Source organism: Prinia subflava, chromosome Z (genome assembly GCF_021018805.1).
Source record: "Prinia subflava isolate CZ2003 ecotype Zambia chromosome Z, Cam_Psub_1.2, whole genome shotgun sequence".
In the NCBI taxonomy this organism is placed as follows: Eukaryota; Metazoa; Chordata; class Aves; order Passeriformes; family Cisticolidae; genus Prinia; species Prinia subflava.
The window spans coordinates 94552464-94566600 of NC_086283.1; the positions used below are offsets into that span (position 1 = coordinate 94552464).

At 35.8% G+C, this 14137-nt stretch overlaps 1 protein-coding gene across 3 annotated transcripts in view; it reads left to right on the forward strand.

The window, feature by feature from the left end:
• NLN (neurolysin) overlaps window positions 1-14137 on the forward strand; it is a 37208-nt gene that overhangs the window by 3700 nt on the left and 19371 nt on the right. For all 3 annotated transcript variants that reach the window (XM_063422737.1, XM_063422739.1, XM_063422738.1), the window contains exons 2-3: window positions 8579-8835; window positions 11097-11245. In XM_063422737.1, coding sequence (XP_063278807.1) covers window positions 8579-8835; window positions 11097-11245 — 406 coding nt within the window. The remainder of the gene's footprint in view (window positions 1-8578; window positions 8836-11096; window positions 11246-14137) is intronic.

Below are 14137 nucleotides of genomic sequence, written 5' to 3' on the forward strand. Positions count from 1 at the left end.
TTGTTAGTGGTTTTAAACTTTCATTTGTTGTGATATTCTTTTTCATCTTTTTGTGGCTGCCTTTAGTGTGCTGCATTATCATGAGTAAATAATCATTAGTAAATTTTGTCACTTCATTAATCCCAGCTTTTTGTAGAGGATGTATAAAGACATGAAAGAATACAGAACCCTGCAGCATCCACAGGTCCATTCAGAAAAATAAGCAGCCATTTTTAACAGCTTAATTTTAAAAACTGTTTATCTACAAGAGGATCTACCTTCTCATCTCACATCAGCAGAGTTTCTTTAGGACCTTTTGGTCAACAGTCTGTGGAAATGAAATAGATTATGTTAACTGAGCTATAGATTTGTGAATCTGAATTCTTCTCTGTAGAGGAGACTTTTCCAGTAAATATTACCTGTGTTTAGATTAGGGCAGGCGAGGTGAGGATGGTGGTAATTTTACTTATTTCTGAGCAAAACATTACTAATGTAATAATAAATATTACTAATACAATTAAATATTACTATTATAGTAATACTATGAATATTCCTAATACAAAATATTACTAATGGCACATGTGTTTTTCATACCATCTCTAACAGACACTTTTTATTTCTACAATGGCATGTTAAATAAGCAAAGTTCTTTGCCATATTAATTGTGCTGGAACAATATTTCACATAACCTGTAACCAGCCTGTGAAGTGTTAGTAAGTCACTTTTCTCTCAAAAGCCAGAGAGGAAAGCAGGCTTCATTTCTGTTCCTCATTTGTGGTGTTGAGCAGGCTGTTTGGGATTTTGCAGGCACTGGAATGAACATGGCATATTCATAATGCACTGTTTGCCCAAGAAGATGGGAAGATGGATTTAAAATGTAAGCAAGTAAGGTAGAGTAGGCCATCATCTGCTATGAAGACACAGAGTTTTCCAACTAACTAGTGATGGCAAGGGAACATTTCTCATTGCTTTGGTTGTATGAGACAAGATTAGCAAGAAATGAAAGCATATTTCCCTGGAAGACGCTGAACTGATTAGCACTGGGTGTAAATCAGAGAAGGTATTTACAAACTCTCAATATTTTTCTCTGTCCTGCAGTACCAGCTCTTCTTCAGAGAGAGTCAACAAGCTGTTTCTCATGCATTAGCTGATTGCATTCAGCTACTGCCCAGTCCTGGGAGTGTGTTTTTGGCACTAAACAGCCTGTGCTTCACGTGCTGTTTATAGCTGTCATGAGGGAAATATGATGCTTATGCAGCAGCACCTGAAAGCTCTCTAAAATTATGGTATTCAAGGTTCTAGGGAAAAAAAACAGATTAAAACCCAACAACCAAACTTTTTAGGACTTTAAAAGCAATTTTTTCCCACTGTGTTTCTACAGTTCACCTGATAGTAGAACCAAACAATAAGACAACCTTAATTAATGCCTTGTGCCTCAGACTTGGTACAATTACTGTCTGCATGCAAGTGTTGATAAGAATTTTCTTTCCTAAGATCCGGCAAGCAAGTTACTTTGATGGGGGTTTGCTGTGACACACAATGGATACAGTTCACAGAGTGCTGCAAAACCTAAATTAGTAGTACTAGAAATTAGTGGTTTGGGGTTTTGGGGGTATGTTGGGTTTTTGTTTGTATGGTTTGTTGGTTGTTGGATTTTAATCTGGTGTTTTTTCCTAGAATCTTGGATACCATAATTTTAGAGAGCAGACACTGCAGAAACCATACCCTAGCATTTCCCTGTGTTCCACTGCAGACTACTCTGTGGAAATCACCTCCTTATATGAGAGTCAATCAGACCAGTTTCCAAATTCCTTTTGTTTAAAGACTGTTGGAGGGAACTGGTGGGATGGGGAGAAGAAATAAGTTGTGTCATATTCGAGTACAGTGGTTTGAGTTCCTGTTTAAGATCTTTTTGTTAGCTGCCATGGAACACTTTTTCAGTTAGTTTTCTGTGTTAATTCTGTTGGAAAACCAGTAAACATTTGTTGTCAGATAGTAAGGTCATGAGCACTGAGGGTAGTGAATGTATCAATAAAGATTTTTAAATGTTTGAATGATTGTAAGGTTTTTCGACTTACTCATTTAGATTGGAAGAGCTAAAAGTACAATTAATGTAGACTCTACAGGGAACTAAGTTGCAGAGATTTTTTTTCTTAAAGGTGTGGTGACAAAATTAGGGTTTAGTGTCAAAAGCTGCTAAATTTTCTATTTCTTCAAATGCAGCCTAAAAAATCAGTTTCTAATGGCAGATATGGAACTTTAAATTAGGAAGAACTAAACATGCTGTGCTTTTGCTATACAGTAAGATATGTCTGTGCCAAACACAGTTATGACACAGATCTAAATACTTTCCCAAGAAAAATGGAAAATTCCCCGGAAGTCAGGGCATGTATTCACTGTTCCATATACTGTTAAGAGCCAAACAGATGTGAGCACTGAAAAGTGAAATGGAAAAAGGACTTCATATGTGTTTGTCTGGCAGGAAAAAGTGATGATTTGTATTGAAGGGTTATGGTGTCATTTTTTTGGCTTAGCTGAAATAGTTTTGTCCCGTGATTAACTTTGAGCCATTTAACTCTTCTGGTTCTGTCTTGGAAGTATTTTCCATTCTTGCTTTTACCTTGTGCTATTCAGTTCTCTTATTTTGGTTGGTTTTGTCATTGCTTTACTATAAGATACACAGTTGGTTCTTGTCTGAAGTTGTGTCAAAACCAAAAGCAATGTGAAAGTATGTTTGAAATTCAAGCAAAACCTAAGAATCTCTAAAGAATACAAATATTTTAGCCTGTTAAATTTCTATAAACCCCATTCTATGAAACAGACTAACTATAATGTACATTATATTAGATACTGCTGAATACTTGTGATTTGGTTTTGAAGTCTTTTTTAACTTAATTTAATTTTTTTTTAATTACATTTTGTGTGAGGCTTGACTGTTAAAAACTTCTCTTAAACCATGCCTGTCTGCTGTCATTTGTATATGTTTGGTAGCGCTTGACTCTGACTTCCAGGGAAATGCTGGTGTATGGCATATTACTCAAGTACCAAATAGCTTGTCCTGAGGCAAACCGTCAGTTTTTATATTGTCTTAATAGGGTGTGTCCAGTTTTTTGTTTGGTTTTTCCTTGTGGTGAGGCCGCTAGGTGGAGTCAAAACATTGAGCCCCTGTGGGTAGTGATTTGCAGGTGGGTACAGCCTTCACTGACCCAGTGCTGCTTCTGCAGCAGCCTGGAAGACCAGGAAGTGTTGTTTAGCTAAGATACACTGTTTGAACAAATAGAAAGACCAAAATGTTTCTCTTGAATTTGAACTCCAACATTTTTACAGCATCCTCTATGTTACTGATGGAAAAAGTTGTTTGTTGCATTAGTCGTGATTTGCAAATCAGCTCTTACTTATATCCATAAGAATGTCCTCTGAAGGTGTGCATGAGGCCCAGCAAGAAAAACTTGATTGTACTTATTTGTTTTGGAGTATTTAAGAACTGAATGACTAAGTTATCTGAATTTGCTCACACACACCCCTCACCCCCCATCTTTCTCTCTTTTTAAAAATCTTGGCCCCCCACTTCACTTTCCGAAGCTGTTATTTCAGGTCTGTTGTCAGGACAGAATATAGTTTTCCATCCTGCATGAATCCAATATACCCTGATTTTTTTGTGGCTACATGGAACTATCAGACGTATTTGCAAGTACAATAATTTGGTCTGTATATATTTTTCCCAGAAATGTATTAGTTACTTTACTTCACCCTGTAAAATTATACTTGTCATTGTAACTAATACTGTTTAGGTGAAGATTAATTTGAAAACTGAAAGTGCCACTGAAGAGTCTTCAATGGAATTAAAACTATCACTTTGTAGTGAGACTTAAATGAGACAGCAGGCTTAAATCTTGACTGTATTATATAGTGATTCTCAGTAGCAGGAACATGTTGGTTTTTGTCTGTGTTTTCCAAAGCTGGTGCTACGCCTCCCAGATGCTTCTTCACAGATTGTGGTTTTCTTGTTTATTTTAATACTGTTAATGGAACATGCCAACAAAAGGCTGCTTGGCACATATTTCAGTCACAGAAAATGTTTCTAATTAAAACCAGAATTACATAAATGTTTAATATGTTTAAGACACTGCACAAGTTAAAAATCAAGTCAGCAAATTCAATTGTATTGTTTGTCTTTGCAGCAGTTATGTTGGCCACTGTATTGCTGTAATAGAGTATTATAAGGGTTCTTCCCCTATCTAAAATCAAATTTATATTTTCCAGGAACAGCAAGTAATCAAATTGTGGATTTATTGGTAAAAAATACTTGGCAGTCTTCAATTATTAATTTATTATTAATTTAATAATTTATTTATTTAATTAATTAACTAATTATTAATTATTAAACTTAGAAGCTTTGCTTTATTCTTTAGAAATCTCTTTTAGAAGTAGCTACTAAGTTTCTAAGTGTTACTCAGCTTACTCTGCTTTTGGTGGGAAATATTCTTACTGATTTTGGGATTGGCAGATTAGCTGTTTTAACAAATTATGTTTTCACAATAATTTGTAAAAACAGCTGCATCTGTAATAATCTCTTTATTATAAGTAAGTGCAAATCAAACCTTGTGTGCTTTTCCTCCTGATGATCTCCTAAATGGATGAAGCACTGCAAAAATGCATAAAATATTTCAATCTGCCCTGTATGTCATTCCATTGACATTATTAGATACCATAGGACTCACCCAGAAAAAGGCCAGTGCAAGTTGCCGACAGAGACTGGTAAAAATGCAATAAGTAAAAATTCAATATAAAATTTTGAAGGACCTCACAGAAACACGGGGACTGGAAGGGCACTTGGGATGATCAAATCTAGTCCCATGCTACCTTAGCTAACCTAGTAAAGTAATACATTTTAAAAGCTGGTCAAGCACCATGTCATAAATAGAGATTTTTTACTTACTGGCACTCACTGGACATCTTTCAGAATCTCACCACCCTGATGCTTGCAAATGTCTGTTGCAATTCTAGCTTTCATGTATTCCTGACCAATATATTCTATTTTTCTTTTCTTTTGCTTGTATTGCCTCTTACCATCAATAGCTCTTTTTACTTTAGGACATTTAAATGGTATGCTTAATGGCAGCATTCATCTTGAGACTCTCTTTGCTAGACTAAATTCATGATTTCATAGGTGTTTCTTGCAGTAGTGCAAATTTAGTTTTCTACTGACACTTTTTACTTTCCTGACACTTTGTTTAGGCCAACACAGCTGTTTTGAAGTCACTCATGAAATGGGTGATGGGACTGATTAACTGGTAAAAAGCTGTCACCCCTGTATGTTTTTGTTCCACTTTATTTTTCCCCTGTATGCTGTCCTGAGTATCTTCTCAGTATGACCCTAGCAACAGTTGTGCTGAAGTGAGCAACAGAGGGAGGAGCACTGACAGAAATGTCATAAGGCAACATGGTGGTAATTTTACCTGAACCTTACACTTAACACAGGCTTGTTCAGATACCTCTGATGTTCTCTACTACACCAGAGAAAACTGAGTATGATAGCTGAAACAGTTTGAGCCAGACAGTTCAGGCGTCAGCAGCAGCCTGTGCAAGGCAACATCCTTCCATGTAATTTAAACTGAATCAACTCCTGATTGCTCAGTGCAAGCAGTAATTGGCTGTTCTGTATTGTTGGTGCTGTTTGCCAAAAGGAAGTCTAAAATAATACTTTTACCTGCTTGGTTCGGTGTTTGAAGAAAACTCTTTCCTGTTGCATCTGTTTCTTAGCATATTAATAGGACTTATATTCCAGTTATATGAGTTAAAGGATCTCTCAGTGATACAATTTAATATTTTCTCTCTAATAGCATGACAAATGTAACTGCAGAGTATTTTTGAGCTTCATATTACTTTAGTTATATTCTTTTTTCATGTTTCTGATAATAATTTTTGATCTTAAAATATTGCAGTCTGATACATGGAGGTTTTGGAATTTATTTATTTATAGTTTTATGTTGATAAATAATTCAAAACACTAAGCTGTGAAAGAAATGGCCAAGATTTCACCTGTGCATGTATATTTACTTGCAGTTTTTTATTAAGCTGATGTCAGTTAATTTGTTTTTTTGTTGCATCTGGGTGACTGGTAGCAAGGTAGCAGTATGTCTGTCAATGATTATTTGGAGAATTATGTGTAACAACTGATTTTACGTGAAATGTTATATTACAGTTTTTGAAGGCCCACCATCTCGTTTGGTGATGAATAAAACTTCCTGATTTGTACGGCCTTTTTTGATCTATATAAATGACTGTATCTTCCTGTCAGCAGAAGCAAACAAGGTATCAGCATTTCAAAACTGTGCAGGTCTATGTTTTGCTGTTTCTAACAGGCAGTCAACAACTTGCTGGTATTTATGCCTATAATTTATACATCTCTAATTTATAGGTATATCTTAATTAAACTAGCCAATATACTAAGAAAATCATGTGGCATCTTCTTTTAGTATTTAAAAAGAGTGTTTTCTGGTAATCTGAGACCCTACATTCCAGTTCATGAACTCAGTCCAATTTTAATTATTAATAAATCTTGTTGGACAGGCTGAAATCGATGTAAAATGTTGGTGCTATGACTGTTTTAGTGTTTGTTTTGGATGATATGCAGTTGGTCAGTGGCAGGGCTGTGTTGTCTACATTTCTAGGTGAAGATACGGAATGACCTAAAGCAATAGGTTCTCTTTAAAAAGTAATATCTGCCCAGTATCTTTCACTTTAGCATACTTTCATGTTGCTCAGGCCGTTGTTTTCCTTTGACTCCACTTTACTTTTATTTTGACTTCACTTTGAAACATTGTGTAGTCTTTGTGATGTTCTTGAGTGTGAGTGGTGTGAGGCAGAGTTCAGAGGCATGAACCCCTTTATGAGGAGCTTCCCCTTTACCTCCCAAGAGGTTTTACCAGACCTGTGCTAGCAGTGCGTGAAAAACTGGACACAAGGCAGTCCACTGAGAATCTGTTCATGACTTAATGAAGTTCTGTTCTTTAATGGATTGGTAGATTCAGGGTAGAATTCAGTAGATGCTGGGGATGGGAAACTAACGCATTCCGAGAATGTTTGTTATTACTTAAGCTTTTGCTTTCATGACAGCAGCTTCATGTATCCTAAACTTCTGTTTGAAATTCAAAGTTTCAGTAGTCCAGTGGAGAAGTTACTACAGCCTTAGTGCCAGAACTCAGTTGGTAGGGATGGAGGTAGAACAAATGTTCTTTATTCACACTTCATATTCAAAGTGAAATTATCCATATTCTGGACATTGATGTTTCTGTATGCCACTAAAGGAAAAAGTAAACAACTTACCTACATTGGAATGGGAAGATTTGAAGAAACTGTGGTATCAAGGAATAAAGCATAGGTAGAAATTACACCTTTTGTTTTTGTCTTGCATCAAATAATTTTGCTTAGGCTATTTATGGAGCAATTCTGATTTAGAATTGGAAGACTTTTGACAAAAAGTTTTGCCTTCCTTCAAAGGAATCAAATGATTTGCTCAAAACAGAAGCCATTCGTGCGGCCATTCTCAGTTTGTTGGCATTGCTCTCTTCTGCTTTGTTATTCCTTCAGGCTGAAATTGGCTGTCCTTTATGAGTGCTCCCTGCATTGTATGCCAAAACCTCTCTGTGCACTTAGGCACATACCAGACAAGTTTTACAATAAAATCAGTACAGGTACAATGGCTAGTGTCAAGAGAAAAAGTTACTTAATGTAAAACAGTGTTAAGTAAACATCCCTTTATTAGCAAGATCTCTGTGTATTTTTTTTAGTTGAAAATTTTAAGTTGTCATTATTACCATAACCACTTTTTTTTTTTAAATTATATGGCTGAAATAGGAAGACAGATAGTAAGTCTCTGACAGCCAGGGATCCTCCTATGATGGTAAACACTGCAGGAAGTTTGACTACCTGAATGCAAGCCTAATTTTAAAGAAGCTGAAGTGCAGTTGATTAGAACTATAGTTGACAGATCATTAATACATAAATCATAGTAAAGGAATGTACCTCTTCTGGTAAAAGAGTGGAACTGTCTGTTTAAAATCCAATACAATTAAAGGAATAAATTTGCAAGTGAGTAAAAACTAGACAGTTTCCTCCCATCCTAATTATGTGTCAGACATCCTATATAAATATAAAGTTATTTGCTATAATGAATACAATCAAATGATATTTTTTATGTCTTACTTTGTGCAACTTTGCCTTTCTTGTTCTCTGTCATCAACAAATCACTATTTGGGTTTTATTCCTTACTTCCAAACTGTTAGTCCATTTCTATTTCTGCAGAGTTCCAGTAACTGCAATGCTGTTTTCCGTAGAAGGTTGGGTCATAATTTAATCTGTATTGTTTTGTCAATACCAAAATTTTTGTCCCAGTTGGCACTTAATCATACTCTAAATGGTAAATATAGAAGACAGATTTATTTAAAATTTAGACTTAATTGCTAAAGAGAACAGCTCTAAAAAGGACTTTGTTCTTCCTCCTAAAAATGTTCTGATGCTGGTTTTTTTCATATTTACTATAAACTGTCTCTTGAACAGGAATCTTGCTGTGCAGAGATAATTTTTATACTTTCAGGTCCATTGGGCCACGGCTTGTGTTGAGAATGACATTAGGAGCAGAAATTACTAGCCAGCTCAAGGCTTCTTCATACATAGCATCAGGACGAAACCTTTTGAGATGGGACCTGTCACCAGAAGAAATCAGAACAAGAACAGAAGAACTTATCAGGAAGACAAAGCATGTATATGACAGTGTCGGGATGCTTGAAACTGAAGAAGTAACACACGAAAATACTGTACGGGCTTTGGCAGATATAGAAGTGGAATATGCAGGTTAGCATGTGTTTTCTGTATGTCTTTGCATAAGGCGTTCCACCTACACACAAGGAAACATGGAGAAAAAAATAGTTGTTGCTTCCAATTTTGATCCCTGCTGTTCTTATGTAGAATGTGTAGAGGCCTCTCAAGAGTCATCCGGTCCTAACAATCTCTCAGGGTCTCCCAGAGAACTGCGTTAGTCACCTGTTTTGGTTTTGCGTGTGACGCTCCTCACAGTTACATTTCCAACCACGTGCAGCTGCCAGGGGACACTGCAGCAGTGTAGGCTGCAGTTTCTGTGCTATGTGTAGTGCATGACACGTGGTGAGCAGTGCTTTTTTCAGATACTGCAGAATCTGACACAAGCAAGCTGAACAGAGTAATGAAAACGTTGATAAACTGCTAGTGGAGAAAATGTGATGATGAGGATGTTTTGAGTCTTTGAAAGAAGACTTCTTTACTTGCTCATATTTAAATGGTGGCCTGTGAGGTCTTGAAGAATCCAGGGAAAGGTTGGTCATGCAGTCACATCTAGATTTTTCTGGGTGAATTATCAAGCCATATATGTAAGTGAGGTTTAATGGTCAAAAACAGATCATTCAGTTAATTTGCTAATAATTGTCAGAGGAGATGGGTAAAATACAAACTGTATATTGGGTGTCTTTGTTGAGAAAAACCTTTCAGATGGTGGCTGCATTACTTATAAAACAGTGAGTGTAATAGATGTCAAATTCTTTTAAATACACTAAAAAATCTAGCTACAGAAGTGCTAGAAACAGCCCCCTTGGCATGGAGTAAAATCTTGGACTAGCAAAAAAGCACAGCTGGCACATCAAATGTAGTATTAGGTTGGTTTGCACATTACTTAAAATTGCACATCCAGTGAATTGGCTGGAATTTATTCTGGCATACTCAGTAAGACAGGATTCTTCATTCAAAAAGTCTGCTGCCAGGTTCCACTTTAGTTGTACCAATATACCAATAATTGATTTGGTATAATTATTGTAAATCTTTATGCCAGAGAGATTTACAGAAGGAAGATCTGTGTTTGACTCAGAAAACAGTGGCCATCAGCTTGATGGATGATGTACAAAGACTTGATGGAAGATGTACTTTTTTCACTACAAAATATTGCGGTACTGGATCACATTTAAGCTTTTAATGCTAATCTTCAAAGTTATATGTGAAATTATCCTGACCTGCTGTGGAACAGCCCATGGCATATGAGAGGGATGTATTACTACAGCAAAACTTCCATAACAACCTTGGAATTTAAGGCCTGTGTGTCCCTTTCACATAAAAGACCTACCTCAGTAACTGCAACTTACTATTCGAAAAGACAGAAATTACAGTAGACCTTAAATTTCACTTGGAAGCTGCCAAAACTCACTTTATAATTTTGAAACATCTTGGCATAACGGCGGGAGGTGAAGGGGCAAATTTCCAATGGAGTTCAAGAAGAATCACAGGCCCATAGTTGCATTTCTGAGTCTGTCTTGGAGCTTGATAAAATGATTGCACATCCCATGAAATTACAAAGCTTTAAATCAGCCTAATATGTTGTTACTCTAAGATCTGCTTTTGGAAAGGTAGATGGTAGAGACATTGTAATTTGGTTTTTAATTAGGCAAATTCATTTCTATTTTAGGATAGCTATTCAATGTCATTATAAGATGTACTATTCCTTTAATAGCAAGGATTTACCTCATCTCAAAAGTTTATTCTAAAGAGGTAAAATTACTCACGTTCCAGTCTGTAGCTCAGAATGCATGGATAGCATCTTCCCTGTTTGCCATGTTGTTTCTCTTTAAACACAGGAGAGTACAGTACGTGGGGTTTGACATGGTGCTCATAACAATGTAAAAATAACTTTGGGACAGATGGGCATGTTTGAAAGATTCAGAGCTTCTGACTTTAAATGCTAACATGGAAGCATCTGTGCCAGCTACAAAGTCAGTCTTCACTTACATGACTTATGGAAGATGAAGCATTTCTAATGTATTTTTATACCATTCAGCTGATTTTATAGCAGATGATGAGATAACTAGGCTTGGGGTTTAGAAGTTTCTGTAAAATGCTTATTTGTTACAATGGTGTGTGATTTTGTCCTTTCACCTCTTCAGTGTTATATTACATGTAAGCACTTCATTTGCTATATGTGCCAGGTTGCTTTGGATACTTTTTTCTTATGTCTTTTATAAATGTCAGAAGAGGGAAAGTTCCTTATCCTCAAAGTGTGTCTGTCCTTCTGTGTTCATTGCCTCTTACTTAAACAGTGGAAAGAAGCATGTTGGATTTTCCCCAGCACGTCTCCCCTGACAAAGAGATACGCTTAGCAAGTACAGAAGCTGACAAAAAACTGTCAAATTTTGATGTGGAGATGAGCATGAGAGAAGATGTGTTTCAGAAGATTGTTTATTTACAGGTAAATAACAGTATGTCTGCATAAGTTGTGACACGTATCTAAATTTATCTAAAATTAAGTGGTATACACAATGCTTTTCAAGATGACTTCATGTTTCCTCTGTGTCTGTGCCTCTCAAATCTTTCCCGTGGGACACTGCTATACAACAGAAAACAGTGTATCATGCTGTTCCTACTCTTTGCCTCTCATATCTACATCTGTGTATCCTTTTCTCTCCCTTGCAATAGCTTTGATTTTTGTCTAGTCTTCCAAAGAACTGATACAAGGAATCTAAACTAAAAGAGCAAAACCTATTAGGAAAAAAAATTTTGTTGTCTACTGGCTGAGCTTGTTCCAAGAGGAAAGGAAGAAAAGAGGAATATAGCAGTGTACTTACATTGGCTTATACTGCTTTTAAATTTGTGTCCAAAATTCTGCTTCATTGAAACAGTTGAGAATCTGAAATTTAAAAGTTGTTTTAAGTTATGAAATTTAATGAGAACATATAAATGGAGTTGACCTCTGAAATTAACTCTCTTGATTAACTAATTATAGCCAACTACATTGTATCCTCTTCATCTGTTTCTTCATCCTCAAAATAATACTGCATTAAAAGAGGCATTTGCTGTTGAACTAGTTTCTATGCCTTTTGTGTTTCTCTTTAGCTTCTCTTTTAATTGAGCACCTATAGGTATCTTATTTCTGTGTTTATTTTGTAGCTCAAACAGAATGAATATTTGGTTTTGTTCCAATATGTCTGGTGACGTTTAGTAATAATTTTTTTAAAAGTGCAATATAAGGATAATGGAAGGAAGCTATCTAATGTGATAACAAAAAATATGTGGTTTTCTATTTTATATGTGAATTTTTCTCTCAACCCCACTGATTTTGTAATGCTTATAAGATATTGGAGCCCTATTCTTTGGAGTCACCATTTGTGTTTTTTGCAGGCTTGACTGGGAATCGGAATAATGCTTGCAGAACCATACTAAAGTGTCTTCCATTACCATTGTCTTCTTTTGCTCTGTTTTCCAGGGAAATTTTCAAGTGTTCTCCTCTAGCTGGGTATTCTTGTTACATGTTTGTGGAAGTGTATAATAACCCAATTTTGAGTATGTTCTGTTGTGTGTTGGCAGATAGTGCCTTGTGTTGATTTTTACCCCTGTACTTCTCGTTGGTTTTTTTTTCTTCCCCTGCTCTGTTGCTAATAATTAAATGGCTTGATTTGTATGTATTATCTACTGTGATTTTCTCCACCCTCCACTATAGAATACAGAGATATATTGAGAACTAATCTGACATATCTGTGTATCTATCTATTCTGAATTTACAGGACTATCTGACATAGGTAGTGAAAACTGATTGCTGTTATTCACTACTATTACTTTCTTAATTTTTTTTTCATTTGGTGTTGTCCTATTGAATTTTCCTTTGCAGTAATCTTTGACCTTCATAACAGTTAGAATTTTTGCTTTAGTCTCCGTTTAAGTTTTTTAGAAATTTTTCTTAACTGCAGCATCTAAGCATGTTTTAGTGTAAGTTTACCAGAGATGCAGCTTCTGAGTATATATCCACTTCTAATAACTGTGAAAGTAGTAAGAGTTTTGCTCTCAAACAAACGTGAAATTTCCAGTAGTGGCAAACCGGTCAAATATTCCTATTTCCAAATCATAAAGTTCTTGTTAATTTTCACTAAATTTTTAGTGCCTACTCCTTTTAGAAATTCTCAGTTAAAAAGTCAGGCTCCAGGAACACATGAAAAAAGAACTCCACAAATGGAACTCAAATTTCAACTGAAATTATCTCACCAGTTCAAAAAAGCAGTAAACAGTCGGATTAAATCAGGTTTTTCATGACCTCACTAGGGATTTAATAATTCAGGTAGATTAATTCAGTTTCATGATCCTTCATGGGGCCAGATGAAAATGGGTTGAGAAGACTGAGGCCCCCCACACTTCCATGTCATTTATAGCACAACATACTAAGAGATGAACAAATCTGCTTGACCTCAGTGACATGCAGAATGCTTTGGCTCCCCTTAATGGGGGCTAAAGTTTTCAAAGTTAACAACAGTACTCCTTCTAAATTATGCTTAATTTAAGTGCTGTCGATGGAGAAAAATGATGGCGGTTTTTCCATTTGATTTAAGAAGATATTAAAATAATGTCATCACTTTCTTTTCCCCACACATTAGGGGGGAAATTTTCTGCATAAAATTATGTGGTTCAATATGCTCTGTATCTTCTTCTTTGAAAAACTTGGAATAAAGGTGAATTTGGTAGTGAAACTATCATTTTAAATGTTGTTATTCCTAACATGTGCACATGCTGACTAGTAGAGGCATGCTTAAGAATGTTGCCAGTCTTCTCCACCCACATGCCCTCAGGAAAGCCTGATGTAAAGAGCTGCTTCAGGTTTTGCTCATGGAATTTTAAGTAGGTTTTGTTTCTTAATCTGTCTGAAGGTTTCTTCCTGGAGTAAAGTAGCAAGGTTCTCGAAAACAAGTACAAAATGTTATATAAAATCATCAACCACAACAATTCTAAAAGTTCTAGAAAGTTCCAAAATTTCATATGTCTAGTATATTCAAAATGATGGTCCTTATGCATCCCTTCCAACTCAGAATTTTCTGTGATACTGTTTTATTTTTGTCACTGATAGTTTCGTTCTGGAGAAGACAAATACACTCAAATTGTATGCTATCTGATATTCTTAAGTGGCACTTCTAATCTTTTGGGGTTTTTCTCAATCCCTCTGACTTTCAGGGTACAGTGTTATAGCACTAATTTTCTTTAGCTATGTAAAAGAAAGCTATCTCTACAGAAGAAGCTTATGTGCACTGTAAACTTCAATGTACTGTAAACTGAAAGGGCTTGTCGTTATGACAGCATGTAAATATGCTGAGACACAAAA